This window comes from Aedes albopictus, chromosome 2 (genome assembly GCF_035046485.1).
Source record: "Aedes albopictus strain Foshan chromosome 2, AalbF5, whole genome shotgun sequence".
Lineage (NCBI taxonomy): Eukaryota > Metazoa > Arthropoda > Insecta > Diptera > Culicidae > Aedes > Aedes albopictus.
The window spans coordinates 363,506,984-363,534,798 of record NC_085137.1 but is presented as its reverse complement, the minus strand read 5'-3'; the positions used below and the strand labels follow the sequence as shown (position 1 = coordinate 363,534,798).

At 36.4% G+C, this 27,815-nt stretch overlaps 1 protein-coding gene across 10 annotated transcripts in view; it reads left to right on the top strand.

The window, feature by feature from the left end:
• Nucleotides 1–27,815, top strand: part of LOC109622630 (potassium voltage-gated channel subfamily KQT member 1) — a 601,129-nt gene that overhangs the window by 515,600 nt on the left and 57,714 nt on the right. For all 10 annotated transcript variants that reach the window (XM_062852911.1, XM_062852912.1, XM_062852913.1 and 7 more), the window contains 3 exons: nucleotides 26,195–26,291; nucleotides 26,393–26,587; nucleotides 26,704–26,852. In XM_062852911.1, coding sequence (XP_062708895.1) covers nucleotides 26,195–26,291; nucleotides 26,393–26,587; nucleotides 26,704–26,852 — 441 coding nt within the window. The remainder of the gene's footprint in view (nucleotides 1–26,194; nucleotides 26,292–26,392; nucleotides 26,588–26,703; nucleotides 26,853–27,815) is intronic.

Genomic DNA, 27,815 nt, shown 5'->3' with positions numbered 1-27,815 from the left:
TTCTCCATTCTTTCAAAAACGAGAAAACTTAATGTCCCTTAGAACCGTTTATTCAAAAGTTTGGTTTATGAGAGAGTTGTAAATGATCTGCCAAGCTAACTAGAAAACAGTGCTCCGATGATATGCAGTCGGAGACCAGCAATTGAGGAATAACGGGAGGGTGCACAAGATCTCAAAAACTTAGATTAATCAAAAACTTAGATTAATTATGGCAGAGTTTGGAATAACAAAACATAAAATGGTTTCTGTCATCACGTAAATAACATATGAATTCATCGTCGAGTCAAGGACAAGTAAGGCCAACTACCTAAGTACTAACTCAAAATTAGATTCACAAAACAACGATAAAAACTACTGAATGGTAGAACGGTTCCCGAGAACTAGTTCTTTCCAAAGAACGGTTCAATCGAGAACGATTCCCTTGAAAGAACTGTTTTGTCCATCTCTAGCGTAAACTACTATTTCGTGATCACAAAAACATTTTGCCGCACATTTTATCTCTCCTGTCAAAATTGTTCGTTATGTTCTAAATAAGTTCCAGGTGCAACATATTTATAACAATCAGAATCAATGTTTTGGTTGATTTGGTTTGTAAACGGTTGTAACTAAGATTCGTTGAAACAATCAGATTATACTTCAGTTACAAATTGGTTTCGCAAGTTTTGACTAATGATGACGTTTGTTTTCATTTTGCCAGTTGTTATAAAACTGTTACACATCAGTTTGGCATTAACTACAGGTTTTTAATAGGTTTTAATTTTGTTTGTTTCATGAAAACTCAGTTGCAACATGTTTGCAACGATAATTATTTCCATTTTAGTTGCAGGTGCTACTTGGGATTAGAGATGGTTATATTTGTGGTTTAGGAGAAGATAATATAGATCGATGAGATTAGAATTGAACCTTATGACAACTAAGTTGCCGGGTCATTAATTGGCTCGGTAGCTTAGTTGGTAAAGCACTTTTCTAGCGAATAAGGGTCGTGAGTACAAATCTCACCTGAGCTGTGGATTTAACGAATAATTTACCCATCTGTACATATGTACGTTGAGTTATTTGATAATTATTCGTCGATACACGTTGATTTTTTCTTTGTGTTATTATAGATACCAAAGTAACCACAAAATAAATAATGCGCCTTGCGTGCCTATATATCGCTATTAAAGCAAAACTGGAAGAGTTTCCTCATTTTTTTTTTTTTGATTTTTTATAAAATAACGAAGCAATATATTCAAAATCAGTTATCGTACACATGTAGAGTATGGATCAAGGTATCATCTGATTTGTTTTTGTGGTGGAAAATGTTTTCCATTATTGCAGATACCATTTTTTGTGAAATTTTGTTCATAAATGATTTTTGCAAAAACGAAAATTTACACCAGGAAAAAAAATCAGCAGATACCTTGATTCATACTCTACATGAGTACGAAAACCGATTTTGTTTTATAAAAAAAACATCAAAAACTAAATAGTGTGGAAATGGATCCAGTTTCGCCTTAATGAGGTGATATGTTCTGCACTGGCCGTGCAATAGTCCTGTAGTCCGAAAATGGCGAAATATCGTGCTAATGGTTACTTGGTTAGTGTATTCATTTTTACAAAGATTATTTGGTTCAGTCAATAGAGGACGGCTATATCTTGCTCCAGGGACAAGAAGAACGATAATCAAGTTATTATCAAAAAAGATAACACAGCGCAACATTTTTTGTCTCAAGGGTAAACTGATGTGTCTCTGACAGATTTTGGGCCGCTGAATCCGAATCCGGGCTCAGATTTGCTTCAGCACGTCACAATTTTGCGCTATACCTCAATTTATAGGGCATAATATGCGATTTTGGGCTTTTTTGACTGCATACCATTAAGCATGGAAATATATTTTTTAAGCAATCAAAGGATAAATTGGTCAATTAACATCTAAATTACTGACTCATTCAAAATATTTCGTTTTACCACATCAAATTTGATAGATTTAAGCATTTTATGGCAGTATGTAAACTTGCATGCAACTTTTGGACTTGTATGGGAAATATAGTACCTAACATAAATCGCTTAAAACTATAAAGAGGTATAGCTCAAAATTGTGACGTGCTGGAGCAAATCTGAGCCCGGATTTGAATTCAGCGGCCCAAAATCTGTCAGAGACACATAAGTTTGCTCTTGAGACAGACCAAAAGTTAATTTTTGTTACGCTGTGTAATCGACGAAATCGATCAGATTCTAAAGAAAAACCATTCATATGCAATTGTAGTTCAAATAAAGTGTTTTGTTAAAAATTCAACTGCATTTTAACGAATTTCTATTACTGCAAATTTCAATTCAAACATACATCTGAAATAAAAGCCGTTTTAGTCATGTCACGATGGGTATTCTTGCTGGATAAAGAACCATACGCCTCCACTACTCATATAAAACACAATTCGTTAGTAAGAAGGTTCTACATTACACTCAATATGTTATCACCTAATTACTTAAGCAATAAATAATGGTGTTTAATAAACAATATCCTGAGACCAGAACATATACGTAAAATAATCCTAGAAGTACGTTGTTCGCACAATGTCGCTGCAAATGATTAGCCTGATTATCACATCAATGTAAAATAACTTTCCATACATACGAATTGCATCACAAAGCCATGTTAAAATCAGGTTAGATTCCGCAAACATCACTCACATGCGAAACCTCACACAACTTCACTAAACCAAAAACAGGCTGCAAATACCCCGTGGAATTCCACATCCCCGCCTGGACCCCAAACGAAAGGGAGCTTAATATCGGAAATAGCATTTCACGCTACAGTTACTCCAAACAACAACGAGACGGCCCAACACCAACCACCACAGGCAGAATGTGCTACACTGCACATTGCTTCAACTATTTCGCACACATTACCCCCACATAAATCTCTCCCCGGTGTGTAGCAGCATAAACCATTAAGCGTGCGGCTCGCAGGAGTAAACAATTTGCATAAAACATATTCGCTCCTGTGTACATAATAACAAGTGCATAAATACGGAAAATACACGTTACGAGTTGCAACCCGCCGAAACATGATGATAAAATAATACCATTTTGATGGGCCGAAAAGCGGAAACGCTTCGGTGGCCCGGCCCCGAAGAAGGAGCTGGAAAGGCGTAGCAAATCCGTTCATTTCCCTTGTAGTGTGCAAACGTAGAGCAGCAGGAACGGAAACGTATGCTTGCGTAGACGCAACATTTGCTAACTTGTACATACACATTAGCTAGAATAAAGTTCGCAACGAGTTGTGTCCGGCTTCGGGAGCAAATAGTTAAATCATTTCTCAAGTTCTATTTCATTCAATTAGCGCGTGTAGTATGATGAAAGGGTAACTACGGTTTTGCCATTCAGCCCTCGTTTTTATTGGAAAAATTGCTTATTTCAGTTAAAGTTAGAAAATAGAAACATCTTTTTGGTTTGAAATAACATTTATCTTAGCTTCAAAGTTTATCTTGTTCATGGAAAATAAAATAAACTTGTATATTTTATAAAAGATGGGATATACACAATGGATAATAGAATATTACATCAAAAACATTTTCATAATTATAATTCCTGAAAGTGAATTGATGTAATGTTGCATATAATTGTTTATATAATAGAATAGTGTAGAACAGTTTCAATAAAGAAATTTACTTAATCATATAAAATGTTAAAGGTTGCAATGTTACCATCAAGTATTTTCTAAATTGTTTTAGAATTTGAACTGCTTCTTAGTATGTACATAATACACTGCAATAATAGTTTCAACAAAAAGCTAAACTTGAAAAAAAAACCTTGATGTGAAGATGTGCAATTAAAATGATAGAAAACATTATTCATAGTATCGACATTATGCAAGAGTAAAATTTCAACTGGGGTATGCGATCATTTGGGCTTTGGATCCTATTTTAAGCAGTTTTCGGATATAACGCAGACAATTTTATACCAATTGACTTGATATTCGTATGAATCTAATTACGCATCTCATCGTGTACAAAAGTTAAGTCAATTGGTAAAAATTGACGGAGTTATAGCCGAAACTGCCCAAAACAGGACTACCTGTCCAAATGGCTCAGCATCCTGTGTGATGAAAAAAAAACAAAAATATCTGTTAAACAGAAATTTAAATCAACGAGATTCATAAGTATAATGTCAACGATCGAGATCCCCATTTTTTTCCAAAAATAGATATCATTTCTATCCAATTTCAAATCGATACTTCAAAAGTAACAATACACCTAGTCCCCGATTCCTTGAACAAATTTTCCTTTGAACTCGTAGTCGGCAATCAAAACAACCATCGAAATCCTCATCGGTCTTCTTCCTCCATCAAATCAGCACCAGCCGCAGCAGCCCTTCGCCAATAAAAGCGGATTTCATTAGGACAAATTGAAAACAAAATTACCGGGAATGATTTCATCCGACAAACGAACCAGAAGGAAAATGTTTTGACCGTCATCAACGTCAAACCATTGACCACAGTCAGCCTAACGGTCGGTCAGTCGGTGATTCACGATAAGTGGTCAATATGTTTCGAATAATCTATCGGAAAACGGGAAGTTGGAGACGATACGAAGCGGGGGGAGGGGGGTGTTTAAATTCTATCCAGCCAGGCCCAACACCAACCTTTCCCGTCACGACCATGTCGTCGTCAGCAGAGGAAAACGTTGTTGCTAATAGCACCGGTATTCCATGTCCCGTAATTCCCCGAATGAAACCTTGCAATACAAAAATCTTGAAATCTATCAGCTAATTCACACGTGACTTGATGTTCTCTGTGAGAATTTCAATTTTCCAATATGAAGAAGGCAAACTTTTCAAACTTTTGAAGATAAAAGTATTTTTAATCAGCACTGGAAATTCTCTTCCCTTTTAAGATTTAAGGCATATATCAGTGAACATCTTACAAGATATCTTTCTAGTTGAACTTCAAATTAGGGAGCTATCAAATTTTGAAACATTTAAAACTTTATGCGCAGGATTTCATAGTTCTATATTTGGCATCACTGCACATTATGCGCGCGGAAGAGCCCACCCAAAAGCACAAATAGATTGTTCTTATCCTTCTGAACAACTTTGCTGAAGACAACACTTTTCTATTTACTTTGGATCCCGAGATATTGAAGTTTGAAACTTCACTTGACAACTAGCGCCACCTATTGGCGAAATCACCAACTAATTTGTAACTTATCAGATTGTTCTTATTATTCTGAATAACTTTGCCAAAGACACTATTATTCCAAATGAACTAGATCTTGAGATATTGCATGTGATAACTTGTAAGTGCTTCTACAGGTGAGCGTATATGGCAACTATTTCTGCATTGCCAAATTGCCAACTAACAGGATGTCAGGTCAACTTTTATTGGAAATTTTGGAAAAGTATGTACAAGTCTCAATGGAATTTCTAAAGAAATACACGAAAAAAAGTTTTCCAAGAAAAAATATCCAGCAGATTTATTTTTCTATTAAGGTTGATGCAAATATTTAATTTGTTATATGTCACCCTCCCCCGTTCAAAAATATTGAAGGGGCGATAAAAAATATGGCGGCCCATGACTTCATTTTCAATACCCCCTCGTACCCGATGAGGGATCTCGGACATTGAAGAAAAATAATATTTTCATCGGTCTAAATACAAAAAAAAAACAAATTTTGAAAAAGCTTTGGAAAAATAAGAAATAAATTTATTTCTTGCAAATAAACATTGGCCAATTACACTAGTTTACAAAATAAAACGAAAGTCATGAACTTCAGCCAACGACCAAAATTTTTGAAGCATAAGTTAGCACTGATTTCCAAACCGTGCTTCAAAAAAATCAAATTAGAACAGTTTTTGAGTTTTAGCTCAATATCGAGATTTACAACTTTCTAAAATATGGAATTAATAAAAAAATCGAATATCTTGCGTTTTGTGCAACCAATTTTAAATCTTTTTCCATAAATTAAAAACTGAATAAAATACCATTCGATCATCTGAATGCAGGTTTTGCGTCAGATTGATGGAATTTATAATATTGACGAGTTTTGGGGACGATCTCCTTAAATTTTAGCAAATTTTTCAAAAATATATGAGGAAATGTATTTTTTTCAATAAGAAAAAAACTATTTAAAAATTCTTTCTCAACGTTTAATTGACATATCATATGTAGGCGTGTTACAGTAAAAAATTCAGCTCAATCGGAGCATTGATTACGGAGAATGAGGTGTGTGAAGTGAGCGACTTTGCTTAAAAATAGAACAAAAATCGATTTCAAATCATCAACCTTGTATGGAAAATCGAAAAAATTTCCGCTCTACTGTAATTTTTTTCCTTCGCGTTTTCGAACTCAGGGCATGATTCTACACCAAAAACGATCATCAGCTTACCGAGTTCAAAAATGCTGTAAACTAGTGTTATTATGGGGCTCCGATGTGGGTGTTTGCCAAGGGCACCAAGGGACCACGCTACTGTAACGGCTTTGGAAACCAGTACTTTGTGGAACCGCTTTGAAACTCCCTAATACGCCTGAAGCTTCATGATATGGTTTTATTGTACCACAAATAAGGAAGAACTTTGAGCGTAGTTGATGATTTTCGTTAATTTAGGGGCTGTTCATAAACCACGTAGACCAAAATCTGGCAATCTCAGACACCCCCCTCTCCCCTCGTAGACTTTTGTCCAAACAAAAATTTTGAAATTTGTATGGAGCGTGGACTTTGGCCAGACCCCCACCCCCAAAGTATGCGTGGTTTATGGATGGCCCCTTACCATATTTCACTCAAACAATAATCTGTCTGACGTTTTCCATAACTTTGCATCTATTGGAATCGAAACGGCTACGACGTTTTCTAGACATGTATTTCAGCAAGTCCTGACTGAATTTGCTACAAAAGAATAGTTTAAGGACGTTGATATAGCCTAAAACTTAGATTTTTATCAAAATATGGTCCTTCTGGTAATTTCTCAGAACTAATATCGTTTTTTATATTGTTGTATGTAGTACACATATGATTATAAAGTCATGTCACCATACTTGGTGGTTTTGTAGTTTATCGAAAATAATTAGACTTGTATATTTTATTAGGATGACCAATTTTATAAAAAAAGGACCTTTTTAAAAACTAAATATTTTCAAAAAATCATTTTTTTTCTTTTTAACCAGTTGGCCTCTTTTTTGTTTAAAAGATATTGAATTGTAATTTTTAGAAAAAAGATACGTTGAAAGGGTCAAATTATGTGTAGGTGCAAAAAAATGTAAATATAACTGTCTTATCACGTTTTAATGATCTCATGACCAGAAGGGTACCTTGGTTTTATTTTATTTTTTCAGAGAATTTAGAGTAACACATTAAAAAAAAATCAGAAATGTATGTGTTGGGGCAGACTCGGTATTTCCGGTGGAATTTCACAGGTGGAAAATCGGATTCCGGCTGTAAAGTAGCTCTATGCTGTGCGGATGGTGGTAGTATAGGACATTGAACTTCTTCATTTTCCACAAAGCTCACGGTGTTGCAGCTAACTGCCATTAGAAGGATTTCTTCTTCACGGATAGAAACTTCTGGCACATTATGGAACACTTTATTAACTTGGAACTTGGGTTAGGCACAATTCAAGAAATAATTTTTTTCTTGGAGATTTAACTTAGACTTTAGACTCAGACTTTAGACTTAGACTTTAGACTTAGACTTTAGACTTAGACTTTAGACTTAGACTTTAGACTTAGACTTTAGACTTAGACTTTAGACTTAGACTTTAGACTTAGACTTTAGACTTAGACTTTAGACTTTAGACTTTAGACTTTAGACTTAGACTTAGACTTTAGACTTAGACTTTAGACTTAGACTTTAGACTTAGACTTAAGACTTAGACTTTAGACTTAGACTTTAGACTTAGACTTTAGACTTAGATTTTAGACTTAGACTTTAGACTTAGACTTTAGACTTAGACTTATGACTTAGACTTTAGACTTAGACTTTAGACTTAGACTTTAGACTTAGACTTTAGACTTAGACTTTAGACTTAAACTTTAGACTTAGACTTTAGACTTAGACTTTAGACTTAGACTTTAGACTTAGACTTTAGACTTAGACTTTAGACTTAGACTTTAGACTTAGACTTTAGACTTAGACTTTAGACTTAGACTTTAGACTTAGACTTTAGACTTAGACTTTAGACTTAGACTTTAGACTTAGACTTTAGACTTAGACTTTAGACTTAGACTTTAGACTTAGACTTTAGACTTAGACTTTAGACTTAGACTTTAGACTTAGACTTTAGACTTAGACTTTAGACTTAGACTTTAGACTTAGACTTTAGACTTAGACTTTAGACTTAGACTTTAGACTTAGACTTTAGACTTAGACTTTAGACTTAGACTTTAGACTTAGACTTTAGACTTAGACTTTAGACTTAGACTTTAGACTTAGACTTTAGACTTAGACTTTAGACTTAGACTTTAGACTTAGACTTTAGACTTAGACTTTAGACTTAGACTTTAGACTTAGACTTTAGACTTAGACTTTAGACTTAGACTTTAGACTTAGACTTTAGACTTAGACTTTAGACTTAGACTTTAGACTTAGACTTTAGACTTAGACTTTAGACTTAGACTTTAGACTTAGACTTTAGACTTAGACTTTAGACTTAGACTTTAGACTTAGACTTTAGACTTAGACTTTAGACTTAGACTTTAGACTTAGACTTTAGACTTAGACTTTAGACTTAGACTTTAGACTTAGACTTTAGACTTAGACTTTAGACTTAGACTTTAGACTTAGACTTTAGACTTAGACTTTAGACTTAGACTTTAGACTTAGACTTTAGACTTAGACTTTAGACTTAGACTTTAGACTTAGACTTTAGACTTAGACTTTAGACTTAGACTTTAGACTTAGACTTTAGACTTAGACTTTAGACTTAGACTTTAGACTTAGACTTTAGACTTAGACTTTAGACTTAGACTTTAGACTTAGACTTTAGACTTTAGACTTAGACTTTAGACTTAGACTTTAGACTTAGACTTTAGACTTAGACTTTAGACTTAGACTTTAGACTTAGACTTTAGACTTAGACTTTAGACTTAGACTTTAGACTTAGACTTTAGACTTAGACTTTAGACTTAGACTTTAGACTTAGACTTTAGACTTAGACTTTAGACTTAGACTTTAGACTTAGACTTTAGACTTAGACTTTAGACTTAGACTTTAGACTTAGACTTTAGACTTAGACTTTAGACTTAGACTTTAGACTTAGACTTTAGACTTAGACTTTAGACTTAGACTTTAGACTTAGACTTTAGACTTAGACTTTAGACTTAGACTTTAGACTTAGACTTTAGACTTAGACTTTAGACTTAGACTTTAGACTTAGACTTTAGACTTAGACTTTAGACTTAGACTTTAGACTTAGACTTTAGACTTAGACTTTAGACTTAGACTTTAGACTTAGACTTTAGACTTAGACTTTAGACTTAGACTTTAGACTTAGACTTTAGACTTAGACTTTAGACTTAGACTTTAGACTTAGACTTTAGACTTAGACTTTAGACTTAGACTTTAGACTTAGACTTTAGACTTAGACTTTAGACTTAGACTTAAGACTTAGACTTTAGACTTAGACTTTAGACTTAGACTTTAAACTTAGACTTTAGACTTAGACTTTAGACTTAGACTTTAGACTTAGACTTTAGACTTAGACTTTAGACTTAGACTTTAGACTTAGACTTTAGACTTAGACTTTAGACTTAGACTTTAGACTTAGACTTTAGACTTAGACTTTAGACTTAGACTTTAGACTTAGACTTTAGACTTAGACTTTAGACTTAGACTTTAGACTTAGACTTTAGACTTAGACTTTAGAATTTAATTTATGGTTTTATCAAACCTAACTACATACTACTACTTACAACTATTTAACTCATGCTACTAATTTCTAGCACTACTACTATCATCTAGTACTCAATTGTGGTACCAGATGAGAGGTGTGTTCGACGCGAAACTATAATAAACTATTGGGAACTAGTTGGGAATAAACAATATGCTTTTTTGGTTTTTAGGATAAATCCTTATAACACTATGCATTATATTGCATTTTTGAGTACCTTTACGTAGCTGTATAAGGATTCAAATCAAACTGAAAAAAGTGTCCAGTATGACAAAATATGACACTTTTTTTTAAATCATGTCTTAAAAATATATTGTTTGTGCTAGTGGCAGGAATTAACCCAGGTGAAACTTCTGAAGAGTAAAACAACTAGCGAACACTTCACATGTTTATTCTTAATATTAAACGTACAACTTTGGACGATCTACGTTGTAAGACTTGACTATAACTTGATAACTGAATAGATTACTGCTTTCTTGATTATGGTAGTAGGGGTAGAGCTCTGTGCCAATATGTTGCATAATCTGGTTCTGTTCAAACACATACATTTCCAATAAAAACATAAAAAATATACTCTTTTGGTCCCGAGACAATAAAAACGAGGAAACAATTTTATATTAACATTTTTATTGCACCTTACCCTAATTTAGCCCTAAAACGAACTTTCCTAGAAACTTCAAGTCCATATCTTTCAAACATACAAATAAAATAAATCGGTTTCATTAAAAAAATAAAAAAAAACTCTGAATTGTTGGACTATTTTATCTTAAAATTGGTAACCTTAATGACAAAATAAAAAAGATATGGGGCTACTTATGTTCGATAAACTACAAGCCCATCAGAGATCCACTATATCGATTTTCTATGAAAAGGCTGAATTAGAAAAAGAATGATGGACAAAGCTAAACAAAATCCTTAAACATGACCAAAGTTGCTCAAAACTTCCTCCATTTATCTGCTCAAAACTTCCTCGAGAAACCATCAGTATATGTTAGAATTCTAGTGGAGTCAGTTCACGAATGAAAAAGTTTTGAGCGATTGAATGAAAAATCACCGTACGAACAAATGTTTGTTATTCATTTAAAAATGTGGAAAATCTAATAATCTGTGAGCTATGATGAAAAACGTACATCAGTTGCAAAAACGTTTTACTTGCTTCTTCAAATCATAACACCAGATATTTCGAACCTTAAGATTATGTTTTCGATATTTTTTTCTTGAAAAAATTTAATGATGAATAGAGCCCTTTTATGAAAGTACCGCTAATGTGATCAAGTAGTGAGATTTCACTTTTTGCATTATTCAAAAAAAAACGTCTTGGTGTCTTCAAAAAAAGGTGTGGAAACTGTCATTCAATGCAAGCTGTCTAAGCTACCTTTTCTGTTGCACCTGCCCAATTCTAGTAGATACAAAGGGTGGCCAAAATGTTTGGGAAAGGAAACTTTTTTTCCCTCGGAAACAAGTTCATCATGCTGTAATACAGAAAATTATTATGCATTTTTAGTCATTCGATAATTTGCAAGGCTTGGTTGAAGTTGCATATTCTGTATTTTTCCATGAAAGAATATTTTTATACCTTTATGGTAGATAATTCAGTTTGCCATTTTAAGGCCTCATGCCTTTTTTAAGAACAATCGACTACAAAAGTTCAATTGAATGGACGCAGTAGTTAGAATTCTCCAACAACAACAAAATGACACTTTAAAAAAATCCTAATTATAGTTGCCACCGCACAGTGCCCAGTGGTCCACGAGCCAGATTTACGAGGAAAGATGCATTCAGTTCCTTCAAATGGTTTTTAGACAAATATGATCTTCTACAAAGTTGTTCCTCATAATAAGTCCCTCTTTCCAATGTATATGAAAATTAGGGTATATTTTCACAGAAATTATAAACCAAACTATTTATTTGCAGGAATAGCTATATGCTTTCTTTGGAAAAGTTCTAGATCTATCAATTTTGAAGTTACTGAAGACAGTTTTTTGTAGCTTTAAAATTGACCGATATAAAAATATATTTCTGAATTAGCTTAGGGTGATTCAAGAAAAACAGGTTTTCTGGCTTTAACTTTTTTAGTTTCAATTTCTCATCAAAGTCACCCAAGAAACTCTTGTAAAGCATTTGAAAACACCTCGTTTCCTGTGCTGAGATGGTCGTTATCTCTTTTGGTTCAAAAGTTATGAGCGTTTTTCTTCAAAAATCATAGTTTATTCAAAGGGTGAGATTACGGGTTGGGAAAGATAAAAAATATCTTTTTCCAGCATGCAAAACAAGAAATATTGTTATAAATTATATCAAAAAATTGGAGAGGTTTTTTTTTGTTTTTATTAATGTGTATTTTAACTTATAGCTAATTCTACACTTAATTGGAGAGGTGTTATTTTTGTATCTCAAGAAAAAATAGTAGAAAAGTGCCCATATTTTCTAGAAAATCATCAATATCTTTTAAACGGAATGACGTAGCAACATTCTCAATGGTTCTTTGACGACTTTGATGAGAAAATTGAAACAAAAAAGTTAGGGCGATAAAACGATGTGTTCTAGCGTCACCCTATGAAAACTATGGGAAAATGCTCTAAATTTGGGCAAAACAGTTTTTTCTCTTTATCTTTTTCATTTCAATTTTCGTTACCACTGGCCTACCTCTAATACTTGATCTTGTAGGTTTTCATGTGCATAATTGAGACACTTCTTCAATTTTTGTAAGTGCTCTATTGTTCATTGGATAATTATATTCTGTCAAGTAACTTTATAACTGTCCCTAAATAAATTTACCTTCAATCAAATAATAAACGCAAATCTTTCAATGTAAAATATTGAACATTAATGTAAGATTTTTTAAGTAACGCCATTACACAGAATCACATATGTGCATGAAAAAGTAACGAGAATTCACATATCGAACTCGGATCAAAGCGACCTCAAAGCATTGCCCAACGTTTTCTCAGTACGTGATTATATTGATGCTTTCGGACTATTATGCCACCTTGACGACAGCACAGCAGTCAGTAAAAAAAACTTTTCTTATGACGTCGTTATTCGGCAGCAGCCAATCTTCGATCGGACGAAGTTTCCTTCATTCATCAAATACACTGCTCACTCCAAAACGTGCACACACTATTCATCTACGACCTACCTAAGGGGTTGTACGTACACAGGAATGCCGATATCATCGGAAAACGCTTCCAAGCTATAGGACACAATGTACCCGAGTCGGGAATGGCAACGAGATTATTACCGAGCTCGGAACAGGTTCAACTAGCAATTAGCCAAATTTCTTCCTAAGAATGGCAAATCCTCCACAATCTGCTTGGAGCCATCCTCCTACTCGGGTACCATAAACTCTACCAAACTATTCTACTCCAGTTCAAAGAAGAATCGATTGTGCATCATCGATGTTGCATAGGCATCCCCGTTCGCGTAGGTTATGTAGAAAGCTACCCTCTTTACTAAATAGCTTCACGTGTAGTGTGTTCTGTTCTGTTCGCATGGTAGTTTGCTTAGAAGTACCGTAAAGCATAGCATGTTATCTGCTTGGGCTTGACGTAGAGAGAGACTCGCTTGTAGGTACTCATCTACTCCTCCTGGTATGCATGCGACAGCGTCAACCTGAATGAGCTGCATGCAAATATGATAGGTAGCTGTGGTACAAAAGGTGTGCAGAATCTGCTTTGCTGCATTTCGCATAAACAACTTCTTCTGCAGACACTACTGACTGCAGCACGGTGCACCCTCTGTCAGTGCACACAAGGATGGGACAGGATACGGGGTTCCCGCGGGATAAGTTCATTGAAAAGTCAGCTGCGTGCTCTCAACTAGATGAAGGGTAGTTGGTGCGCGGTAGTCGAGCGTGATGAAATATGTGTGTTTTAATTATAATGGTAAATTAAATGAGTTTAGTGCATACACGCATGGAGGTTTGGTGGGGCGGAAACTAGGGTTGGACTAGTTGACGGCGACACCTGTTTGGGTTGCGTGCAGCACAATGAGATGTATGTACTGCGAACAGCGTGTTTAACACATCTCATCAATCATGGAACGGCACTAAAAATATTATGACACATATTTTGCCCTAAGGCTGGGTCAATTAATTTAATGATGCATTTGAAACACGCGAAGCTTTATGGCAGTATAGTAAACTATAGCGATGCAATAGAATAATTAATCCTGTGAAAGCAATACTTTGGGGCAATTGATGATTAAAAACTAATTTGAAAATTACACACGAATTTCAGTACCGCTAAAAGAGGTATCAACGATTAGTGGGAATACATTCATCGCATTGTTCCCTTCCATAAAATTAACGATTTTTCTCTACTGCTTCTCGTATCCCATTGAGACACAGTTTTAAACATTCAAACTTGACATATATGGTCAGACATAATACATGGTTCGAAATCATTGTGTTATTTATATATGACATCTCAAATACCCGAGCAGAGGAGAATATCAAATTCATAACAATAGAATCACATAGCCTGTTTTTATATCATGATTTGTTATTATTAACTTATCAAAGTGTTACTTTTTTATAACATGTTTTGTTGAGCAAACTTATTTTGTTATGTTCAAGTTATTGAGATTCAGCCATTAAATAACATTCAATAATATACTTTGTTGTACCCGGGTAGAGCTTAATGGCAAAAGAATGGCAAATTTTACCATTTAAACAGAATGTTTGAATGGCAAAATGTGTTATTTGATTGTTTGAAATAAGAGTTAAAATAACAAAAATAATAACAAAATTTTGGTAGCAGAAAAACTCAAAAATAACTTATTTTGCCATTGTAATAACAAAGTAATGGTAAAGCATGCTGATTAAATTGAAGAACAAAATAAGTTATTATTGAGATATTGATAACAAAATAAGACCCAAATTAACTGTTATCGGTGAATAACAAAATATGACATTCTTGAGTTATTGATAACAGAATAAGAACAAATTTAGCTGTTGATCAAAATAATGGTAGGTTTAGTTGTTTAAATTCTATTTTAAAATAATGGTAGATTCAGTTATTATTTCAAAGTAGCAGAAGAAAGATAAATTGAGCTTTTTCTATTAATTGTTTGAGTTCTAAATTAACATAAATTGATGTGCATCAAATAGAATCCATTGCGAATTAAACACACAGCTGAGAATCCGGATTTGTTTACTTTTGCGAGATACGTCGAATTGAAAAGTTAATGGCAAATTTAGCTAGGAATGTAAATTATTTTATTGTTTTGATATTTTATACAATTCATTATAAAATATGCTGAATTGCAAGTTTTACCATGATAGTAATGTTTGATATTGATGTGTTATTTAGCATTATTCATGAATAGCATATCAATGACAAGATTTGCTATGATTGTATATTTTGCTATTGATTTGCCATTTTAAGTTTTTCATAATAACAGAAGAATGGCAAAACGAGATATGATGGCAAAACCAGTTATTATTTTGTCCTTCGTTTGCCATTAGCCTCTACCCGGGTAGACCAAGTTTTGTTATTATTCTACTATTGAAAATGTTCAAATATGTGATGAACTATAACACAACAATAACAAGTTTTCAAATTCACTGCAAAATTCATTGTTATTAAGTTGTTATTGGAACTAACAAAACATGTTATTTAATTAGTCTTCCAGGAACATTTTTTTTTATTATTTTTGTTATTTTGCCGATGTGTTAATAACATAAAAATTACTGATTTTATTATACAGTTATTATGCCAAAATAACACATTTTATTATGCTGTTGATATTTTCTTCTGCTCGGGTATCGATTCCACAAGCGAATGTTGTATGAAAGTGTCAGTTTTCTCCAGAGTAAACCGTTTCTTGGAAATAATCGATTACTTTCTCAAAAAACTGCCAACCTTAGGCCACAGAGAGTTATTCTCAATTCAGAGGATTTTGCAACCTTTGACAAATACGTATTTCGACATCAACATTAAAGTCGTCTTCAGTGTCTTGTAGTTGACGCGACTTATCCTTTGATTTTTTAAATTTTTCAGTAGACTTTCAGCCTTAAAATTTGCCAAGTAGCCTAGGATGGTCAAATTCAAATGCTTTTAACTATTTTCCTTGTTGTGAACAATTAGCAGTAAGTTAATATTCATTAATAAAAAAAATCTCGTACTGTAATTGTTCATCGATTTTTAAAACAAGCAAAAAAACAATGTTTGAGATTTTTTATTCCAAAAATAGGTTTAACGTTCAATTTCCAGTGAAAAAAATACAAATTGTTTTTCTCCTACATCGAATCGTTCTTAACCCTCGATCAGTCGCGTCTTCGGCGACACTCAGTGACCCTCAGCGACACCACGCACATGCTATGTACCACAAGCGAGCTGTCTTTATGGTGCGTGTACTCAGTAAACGACGCGACGTGAGCGCATCCGGGTTAAGTTTCAGTGAATTCAGTGAACCCTTTGGAGCCGAAGGGGTCATATTGACCCCGGCGATGAAACCGAGCATAAAAAAACGTGTTCGACACCAACGAGGTTGCAACAGCAACGGCAAAACAATCCGGCTCCAAAGGGTTAAGTAAAAAAAATCACATATGTGAATTTTAAACTGTCTCGAATAACAATTTAAGACTAGAGCAGTGATGAAGTCTAGTGCCTTTACCCTTTATCATTGTTGTTTGGTCCATTTAAGTCAAATTTTTCATAATTTAAGTATTTTCATTCTATTGATTAGATTGTAAAAACAAACTTTTATGTTCGATACAAATCAAGAACCGTAATCCGGGGTCAAATTGATCACTTTAAAACAACTTTTACGCATAAAACAAGTGGCAATTAAAATATTGCAAAACAAATTTCTGTAAAACCAGTACCCATTGGATCTCCATGGAACTATGTGTTAGAATTTTGTTCAACAAATTTAACCCTTAACCGCCCGGGACGATTCTTTCTGACTTCAAATGGCTCGTTCTCCGAAACTAGGGCACCAAATTGCATTCGGTTTGAAGCATCATCAAGGGGAAGAGTGTAGCTTTACAATGGTTTGGTGGGGATCCCCCTATGACCATCCCCCCTTTTCTGCGGGGCGGATCTAGGTGTGGCATGATCCGTAATATTACCATATGATCATAATTTCGACTGGAAAACAGCATGTTATTGTCGTTGTTAGTGACAGATTATACTAAACATGTAATTTCGGACCTGATTAGGTCAACCGGTCATCCGGTGACTTCGGAACAGGATCTGGGGACCTTGGAATCTCCGGTAGAAATGGCTATTTTTCGATTCTAATAGAATCCCATCATGCGACACCTCAAATTTCGCAGAATGCCGCGCGTAATCCAGCAAAATAAAGAAAAACTTTATTGATCGATTCTAGTCACCCGGTGACCTCGGAACAGGTTCTGGGGACCTTGGAATCTCCGGTAGAAATGGCCATTTTTCGATTCAAAAAGAATCCCATCATGTGACACCTCAAATTTCGCAGAATGCCGCGCGTAATCCAGCAAAATAAAGAAAAACTTTATTGATCGATTCTAGTCACCCGGTGACCTCGGAACAGGTTCTGGGCACCTTGGAATCTCTGGTAGAAATGGCCATTTTTCGATTCTAATAGAATCTCATCATGCGACACCTCAAATTTCGCAGAATGCCGCGCGTAATCCAGTAAAACAAAGAAAAACTTTATTGATCGATTCTGGTCACCCGGTGACCTCGGAACAGGTTCTGGGGACCTTGGAATCTCCGGTAGAAATGGCCATTTTTTATTCTAAAAGAATCCCACCTGCGACACCTCAAATTTCGCAGAATGCCGCACGTAATTCAGTAAAACAAAGAAAAATAATTTTGATCGACTCTGGTCACCCGGTGACCTCGGCACAGGATCTGGGGACCTTGGAATCTTCGATAGAAATGACCATTTTCGAGTCTAAAAGAATCCCATCTGGATGAATTTCTGGATGAATTGATGAGGAATTTCTGAAGATGTTCATGGATGAATCCATGGAGGAATTCCTGAAGAAATTCCTGAAAAATAAATCCTGGAGAAATTCCTGGCGAAATGCCTAGAGCAATTTCTCGAGAATTTCCTAGAAGACTTCCGGGATTTTTTTAGGATTTTCTGGAGTAATCCATAGTCGAAATCTTGGAGGTTTTTTGGCGAAAATTCCTATAGGATTTTTTATGGAGAATTATCTGGAGGATATCCTGGAAGTATTTCTAGAGGAATTCCTGAAGGGTTTTCAGGAGGAATTTTTGGAGGAATTCCTTGAACAATTTCTGGAGGAATTACTGGAGAAATTTCTAGAGGCATTCTTTGAGGAATTTCTAGAGAAATATTTGAGGTTTCCTTGAGGAACTCCTTGAGGAATTTCTGAAGGAATTCCTAGAATAATATTTGTACGATTTTTTTTTGAGGAATCTTGAAGATATTCTTGAATGAAATTCGGGAGAAAAGCCTTTTGAGTTTTCTGGAAGAATCCGTGGAGGAATTCCTGGAGGAATCCCTAAAGGAAATCTGGCAGGAATTCTTGCAGAAATTTCTAGTGGATTTTCTGGAGAAATACCTGAAAAAACCCCTGCAGAAATTCCTGGAGGTATTACGGGAGGAACTCCTTGAGGAATTTATTGAGAAATTTCCGGAAGAATATTTGAGGCTTCTTGAAGGAGTTTTTGGAGAAAACTCCAAAAAAAATTCCTGGAGAAATTTGTGGTGGAATTTCTGAAGAAATTCATGGATGAATCCCTGGAGGAATTCCTTTAGGTAATTCTGGAGGCATTTATCAAGGAATTCCTCCTGTAACCCTTCCTGAGGATTTATCTGGAGGAATTCCTGGAAGTATTTCTAGAGGAATTCCTGAAGGATTTTTAGGAGGAATTTTTGGAGGAGTTCCTTGAACAGTTTCTGGAGAAATTTCTAGAGGCATTCTTTGAGGAATTTCTGGAGAAATATTTTAGGTTTCCTTGAGGAATTTGTGAAGGAATTCCTAGAAGAATATATGAACGATTTTTTTTGAGGAATCCTGAAGATATTCTTGAATGAGTTTCGAGAGAAAAGTCTTTAGGGTTTTCTGGAGGAATCCGTGGAGGAATTCCTGGAGGAATCCCTAGAGGAAATCTGGGAGGAATTCTTGCAGAAATTTCTAGTGGATTTTCTGGAGAAATACCTGAAAAAATCCCTGGAGAAATTCTTGGAGGTATTACGGGAGGAACTCCTTGAGGAATTTATTGAGAAATTTCCGGAAGAATATTTGAGGCTTCTTGAAGGAGTTTTTGGAGAAAACTCCAAAAAAGAAATTCCTGGAGATATTTGTGGTGGAATTTCTGAAGAAATTCATGGATGAATCCCTGGAGGAATTCCTTCAGAAATTCCTGGGAAAAATCCTGGAAGAATTTATGGAGGAATTCCTGTCAGAGTTCCGGGAGAAGTTCCTTCAGGATTTTCTGTAGGAATCCGTGGAAGGGTGGAAATCTTGAAGGAACTCTTGCTGGCAGAAATTTCTGGAAAATTTTCTGGATGAATCCCTGGAGGAATTCCTGGAGGTAATTCTGGAGGCATTTATCAAGGAATTTCTCCTGTAACCATTCCTGGATTTTTTTTTAGGAATTCCTCCAGGAATTCCTCGAGGAATTCCCCCAGGAATACCTCCAGTAATTCCTCCAAAACCTCCTTCAGGAATTTATCAAGGAATTTCTCTATAAACTATTCCAAAAGCTCCTTCAGAAATTCCTGCAGAAATACAACCAGGAACTCCTCCAGGGATTCCTCCAGAAAATTTTCTAAAAAAAATCGTCTAGTAATTCCTTCGGGACCCTCCATAAACCACTCCGAAAGTTCCTTCAGAAACTCCTCCAGAAATTTCTCCAGGAATTCTTCCAGGTATTCCTCCAAAAAAATCCTTCTAAAATTTCTGCCGAAAAATGGCCATTTCTACCGAAGATTCCAAGGTCCCCAGAACTTGTTCCGAGGTCACCGGGTGACCAGAATCGATCAATAAAGTTTTTCTTTGTTTTACTGGATTACGCGCGGCATTCTGCGAAATTTGAGGTGTCGCATGATGGGATTCTATTAGAATCGAAAAATGGTCATTTTTACCGGAGATTCCAAGGTCCCCAGAACCTGTTCCGAGGTCACCGGGTGACCAGAATCGATCAATAAAGTTTTTATTTGTTTTACTGGATTACGCGCGGCATTCTGCGAAATTTGAAGTGTCGCATGATGGGATTCTATTAGAATCGAAAAATGGCCATTTCTACCGTAGATTCCAAGGTCCCCAGAACCTGTTCCGAGGTCACCGGGTGACCAGAATCGATCAATAAAGTTTTTCTTTGTTTTACTGGATTACGCGCGGCATTCTGCGAAATTTGAGGTATCGCATGATGGGATTCTTTTAGAATCGAAAAATGACCATTTCTACCGGAGATTCCAAGGTCCCCAGAACCTGTTCCGAGGTCACCGGGTGACCAGAATCGATCAATAAAGTTTTTATTTGTTTTACTGGATTACGCGCGGCATTCTGCGAAATTTGAAGTGTCGCATGATGGGATTCTATTAGAATCGAAAAATGGCCATTTCTACCGGAGATTCCAAGGTCCCCAGAACCTGTTCCGAGGTCACCGGGTGACCAGAATCGATCAATAAAGTTTTTCTTTGTTTAACTGGATTACGCGCGGCATTCTGCGAAATTTGAGGTATCGCATGATGGGATTCTTTTAGAATCGAAAAATGACCATTTCTACCGGAGATTCCAAGGTCCCCAGAACCTGTTCCGAGGTCACCGGGTGACTAGAATCGATCAATAAAGTTTTTCTTTGTTTTACTGGATTACGCGCGGCATTCTGCGAAATTTGAGGTGTCGCATGATGGGATTCTATTAGAATCGAAAAATGGTCATTTCTACCGGAGATTCCAAGGTCCCCAGAACCTATTCCGAGGTCACCGGGTGACCAGAATCGATCAATAACGTTTTTCTTTGTTTTACTGGATTACGCGCGGCATTCTGCGAAATTTGAGGTGTCGCATGATGGGATTCTATTAGAATCGAAAAATGGCCATTTCTACCGCAGATTCCAAGGTCCCCAGAACCTGTTCCGAAGTCACCGGATGACCGGTTGACCTAATCAGGTCCGAAATTACATGTTTAGAATAATCTGTCACTAACAACGACAAAAACATGCTGTTTTCCAGTCGAAATTATGATCATATTGTAATATTACGGATCATGCCACACCTAGATCCGCCCCGCAGAAAAGGGGGGATGGTCATAGGGGGATCCCCGCCAAACCATTGTAAAGCTACACTCTTCCCCTTGATGATGCTTCAAACCGAATGCAACTTGGTGCCCTAGTTTCGGAGAACGAGCCATTTGAAGTCAGAAAGAATCGTCTCGGGCGGTTAAGGGTTAAACTCCAAAAATCAAAAAAATGAAAATTCCACTTTGGGGCGAAATTGATCAGTTTATAATTAAGCATTCGTTGGAATGGAAAATTTCCCACTCCGCTTAATTTTGCTCTTCTAAAACTGAATAAAGCGTTTAAAATCTTATAACTAGTGAATTTAATACATAAAATGCAAAATTAAATTTTAAAATTTCCCCTTTATTTCAAATGAAATTGCCTACCTTTAGGTGTTGGTAGGCAATTTCATTTGAAATAAATGATTTCTATCATAATAAATGACAATTTCATCATAAAATGAACCTTTTTTTAACAATTACATGTTCAGAATAGCTACATAGCTTCCCAACCAAGGTTCCACTAAAATGTTAAAACAGGGAATTTACGGGAAGTCCCATTAGCAATCGATTGTTTAGTAGCAATGATTTCAGCTATATGAGAAATACATTGCTAATTCCTAAAAGAAATGAGGCAAAACTAACTTTTACTAAAAAAAAATAAAAGTCTACACTCATCTCTAGACATCTACGAACCAGATGACGTAAAAAGTTTAAGATTATTACGACGCTTAAGAGTTCCTAGTATGGAATAACAATGTAGTACCCGAATGATCAATTTCACCCCGCTGATCAATTTGACCCCGGTTTACGGAACTTGAGTTGTTAAATCAGTTTCAGTGCCTATTTTGGTGTTTAAGACCAAGGATGGAAATCTAGTGATCATGATAAGATCCCGAATGTGTCGTGGTTGAAGCGCATCGCGCGATCATAGCAACAACGACAGAATGTTGTCGTCAAGCATTATAACAAACCACGCTCCGCGAAAATTGAATCGCGAGGCATGTGCGGCCATGATGCGATCGTTATCATGAAATCGAAATGATAAATACCGAAAAACATTCACTTTTTGTGCATTCTTGTTGCTCTAATATTAAGATATGCCAATGAATGCATTGTTTTCAACCATGAATTTTGTTTATTGGTTCATAAGTGGTTTAAATCGTGATGAATAAAATTTATCGCGAGTTGTAACATGATCCGATAATGTGTGATCCCATGATAAAGCGTGCATCAGATGCTTTGATTGCCTGTGATCCCATGATACAAGCATGGAGCGAGGGTGTCGGCATCATTAGACTGGCCCAAATACAAAAATGTCGAAAAATTCCACGGGGCACCCTCTAGAATCGTGCTTTTGGATGAGAAGGACAATCTGTGAAAGATTCAGCTCAATCGGTTGAAAACTGAGCTGGCGCAAATGAGTTGAAGGTTTGTATGGGATGTTCAGTCCAAATATATGGGAAATTGGATGACCTCCAGTCTCTCATATAGCACGCCGGTTTGGCGAGTTCGATTTGGCTCAGAATTGAAAGAATAACAGTTGATACCCTAATGAACAACTTTGTAGAAGATCATATCATGATAAAACTTAATTTAGTTGCGGTTTTAGCCAAAGAAAGCAGGATAAGGACATCTGCCCCCGTTTACTCTGGGTTGTTATATACAGCACGTGTTGGTCGGCCGTAGCTTGCGCGCTACATCATAGGCAGCTATGTAATTCTACATTGTCTCGATACTCACCCACATGCGTGAGCAATGGAAATGAAGGACAACATAGCCGCCTGTGTGGGCAAATTTCGAACGGCAAACACGTGCTGCATGTTACAACCGAGAGTCAACGGGGGCAGATGTCCTAATCCTGGTTTCGTTGGCTAAAACCGCAACTAAATTAAGTTTTATCATGATATGGTCTTCTACAAAGTTGTTCATTAGGGTACCAACTGTTATTCTTTCAATTCTGAGCCAAATCGAACTCGCCAAACCGGCGTGCTATGTGAGAGACTGGAGGTCATCCAATTTCCCATATATTTGGACTGAACATCCCATACAAACCTTCAACTCATTTGCGCCAGCTCAGTTTTCAACCGATTGAGCTGAATCTTTCACAGATTGTCCTTCTCATCCAAAGGCACGATTCTAGAGGGTGCCCCGTGAATTTTGGAAACTTTTTTTTCGCTTCATACAAATGTGGGCCGGTCTAGGCATCATGCCACTGCAAGAGCAAAGGCAATCTTGGATTGTTCGTATCCTATATCATTTGTCACTAGAAGTGATTTTCTTCCATCCTTGTTTAAGACTACATATTATGAAACCAAGAATTCGACAATAGCGTGACGTGCATAAATCTTTTTCCGCTACATAATATCGTGTCAAATTGGTAAACCAATTACTGTACCGCAGAGCACACCATTGAAATATCATTTTCCCATTTGCTGTGACGACCATCATAACCCAAATATTGACCATACCATGGCCCACGACAGCAAATTATTAACATCACAATGCAGTTGCAGACACAACGTAATTATTTGCCGTTTGAATTGTGCTACATCACGCTTCAGTACCCCAACCTCCTCCACCTCGATGAACGAAACAAACAAGGACGAACGAACGTTTAGGAAATCGTTGTTGGTTGCCACCTCGTGCATCAACCATTGTCATCCTTACCGGCAAAATTGTATCTATTCACCCGTAAATATGCGGAGAAACAATTTTCACCCACCACACCGGCTCCGATTCTCACGGTCTGACTTTTCAATGAACTGGAAAACTATAGGGAAATTGTTTACTGCAGAGTTTTCCGAAACAGCGAAATTGAACCCGTTTTCCCATTTCTTACGCTAAAATTGCAACTACTTAAACCACCTGCTTCCTGCTTCTCTAGCTTTCGCCATGAAACTTTCCCATTGCTTGCTGTGCATGAACAACATCTAATTTTCTTGAAAGTTTTTTTTTTCTCTCGCATGCCGAATTGTTTCCCGCGTGTTTTACTGCCTGTACATTTTTATTCTGCTTGCCACTATTGCATGCTGCCCTTTTTTTATTACGGTTATCGCACTTCAAACAGACTATATTTACTAACCTCTTTCTGCGGGTTTATGAACTGACAGAAAGAAAAAAAACACACACATAGTAAAAGTAACCATCCCCGTCCGCCTGAACGAACGGGAACGAATGAGATGAACCTGCAAAACGAACGGAAACCGCGTCACGGAAAGCTTCAAACAGGAGAAAAAATACTTTCGCCCTTCCACGTTTGGTTCGGCGTGGTGTATAATCCTCAATAGTGTTACGACAAGCTTGGGATACCACCGCGCCGTATCCTAGCAAGACTGCTGGTTTTGCGCTGTGGTGCACTCAAACTGTGATCGAGAAATAAAACATAAGGTGGAAAATTTGAAAATATATCATTATTATTTCTTTATTACAGAGATTTTCAGCCCGATGCTGGCTAATCTGTATCATAAGGAATAATAAATATTTACTAAAACTACATTTTTTAATGTTAGCATAAAATTTGCAGAGTGTAGAATTTGCTCTAATTTAAAATACACGTTAAAAAAAATAAATAAATAAACGATACAATAAAGTTGAAGAATGTATAGTCGAGAGTATTTGAAATCTTGGGAAAGGCTATTCTTTTTTATATTTTGTCTTCAAGCTGTATGAATTCCCAAATCAAACTCTTATAAAATTGCAACATAACAGTTCGTCACAAATTTGGGTGCACCATCATAGAGAAAGCGTGTTCGGAAACAATTTTATTCTTTTACTTGCACTTGGAGTCTTACTTGACCTCAATCGAACTGGCTGGCTGGCTGGGCCAAGTGAATGATTGTTGTTTTACCCTTCCCCGATTTGAAGAGGTGCAGCTGGAATAAGGTTTTCAACTTTTTGACAACATCATTACCAAGTTTCCGATGCAGTTGTTTAACGATTGATTGCTCACATCACAAACCGAGTTTGGAAGCATGGAGAAATACCTACTTCAGCATCATGGGGTATCATCCACTGACGTAGATAGATGTTTTGGCAAAAATGAAACTGTCTTATACAAATCACTGGACGGAATAGAATCTTATCCGTCATGTTTGGTAGATGATAGAAATCTCCAAAATAAAAGAGAACGTATCTCTAGAGCCATTCTTCTGATACCAAACACATTGAAAAAAAGAGATTAATAATATATCGTCCAACGCATATTCTAAAGGCTATGATATCAGTATGTCGCTTTATTTTGAAATACGGAATTAGTACAATTTATATGGAGTTCTACTTTGCTACTGTAGCTGTTTTGAATATTACCGGCAACGTAGATTTTCTAATCACGAAACAAGTTTTATTATTGAACTGGACGTCTCGACGCTTGTCGCACCTTCTTCAAGTATAGCAGAAAGTTGGGCATTCCCAATGAATTACACAACAATACGGTACAACCAACAGAAGACTAAAAAAAAGCGCGCAAAAACAGTGAAGAAATGATAGTAATGATTCTAATTCCGGTTAGTCATGTACACTGCGACCGCGTTTTACGTCCATTTTTGGGGGATAGTTAATAGCGTAAATTAAATTGAACGTTCCCCAGCTGTTTCATGTATCGATCGATGTACGAACCACAAAGGACACCTTCCACAACAGCGAAACAGGTGAACAGTTTGACAGATGTATGCCAAAGTGCAAACCATCGTATACTCGCCACAAAGCATCTTCTCAGACTGACATCAATCCAATCTCGCTAAACCCCTTTTTAGTCAGAGCGCTTTGTTTTGTCTGTTGGCTGGCCATTGCCATACGTACGTACACACCGACAGACCTGCCTTTGTACCACAAACAGCGCCCAGCGTGGAAGAAAACGAAAGTGTAATCTGTTTGAAGTTTTTCAATTATGTTTATTGCTGCTTAGCTCCGTATGAAAATTTTTGCACAATCTCTGTCGCTCCCGTTGCGTTGCCCGCTGAAACCCCTTCCCTAGTGAAAATTGAATTAAATTCTAACACAATAACAATCTCCCGTGTGCAAAGAAAACCCCCGAACAACAGCAACAACATCGGAATACTAATGACGACCCCTTGCTGGGTACACTTTTCTTTCTTTCTCTCGACGGGACTCCTCGACGGATCCCCTCAAATTCCCACCCCGCAGGTTAGACCAAATTCTTGGCAAACAAGGATCAAAATCAAAAGATGTGTATGCATCGAAAATTAGCTTAGCTTCTCGTGTAGTGAAAATTGAAAGACAAGTAAGTTGATACCCGACCATTATTCGAGAAGCGTTTTAGATGGCACTTGAAAGCCAATCACGAACCTTTTCTTTTCTTCCATTCATCTCCACCCCAAACAGGTTGACGATATAGAGACAAAGGTAGATACGTTTATAGAGTTATACATGCAGGATCGGAAGCGCCTTTTATCACTTCCACTCCATCCTGACACATCACATTCCAACAATCCAAACCTTCCATCGTTGCCACCGAAAGGGGGCGGAGCAGCGGCTGTAATCACGTCTGTGACAAGTAGTTCTAGTGGTTCGTTAAAAGTGAGTATCCGGGTGAGGCGTTCGCAATTCATACCATTCTGTTACAACTAAGACCTGATTCGATTACATTGAAACGGTTTACTAACTTTTTGATCTCTCACGCTCTGTGTCGCCAGCCAAAACCTATTTTAATAGATAAACAATTTTCGGAGCCGAATTCACCGATCGCGAAAACGTTCGAGGAGCCAATACAGCAGAAACGTCCACCAATGCAACGCGGATACTCCGACCTGGGCCATAGGATTAAGAAGCGTGTTACTTTAAGGTGAGTTGCGTGACCAAAAACTTGACGCTCGTAATTATATGTTTTATTCCAGGTGAGAAGAATTTAATTCAAAAAAGGACCAATAAAAAATTTGAGATACTTATTGCATAGAATGCCATTGCTTCAGTAACAAGAACGTAGCACCGGCAACCATGCGCCTCCATTGCACAGTGGGACGAATGGCCCAAAACGTGAACTTTTTTCAGCAGCGTCTTTAAACGTGGTTTTATCGGCATGGTGTCTTCGGATGAAAATTTTATAAAAATAGGGCGCGTCGAATGGCGTTTAGTTTTAGCTCGCAACTTTGCCACAGGCGGCGCTGTAAAATCCAACTTTTTTGTTTGACGTTTTTTCAATATGGTGTTTTCGGCAAAGTTGTAGATATGCTCAATACAAATATCTTTGCCGAAGACACCAACCCTCTATCTCTACATTGCTTCAAGATACAGACGTAATTTATGAACGACCCCCCAAAAATCGTTTTATTCATATATATCGAAAACGCGCAGTTTTAGAAAGTTGCAATGTTCTACAAAGTTGTGTAAAATGCCAAAAGAAACAACTTTGTAGAAGTGAATAGGGTTCTAAAATGGCAATAGGGTTAGTTATGGCTATTTTTTAGTTAAAAATAGCCGTTTTTCAAGGCTCAATAACTATCTTGGATGCAAATGGATGCAAATCAAACCCCACTAGGTTCAATATGTATTACTATTAGTTGAATATCCTGATGTTTTCGGTTGTATCCTCGAGTATCCTTAGCAGGGGTTCTTAATCTTACTAGAGCCTATTTTTGACGCTAAAACAATAATATCAGTTTTTTTATGTCATTTAGAACCCCATTATCTTCTGTGAAGTGATAAATATTAACTATTCGCATAATTGTATGCTTTATTGCGCCTACAAAAATCAATTATTATCGAGTTGTTATCATATTATTTAAAAAAACACTGCATAGAAGTGAGC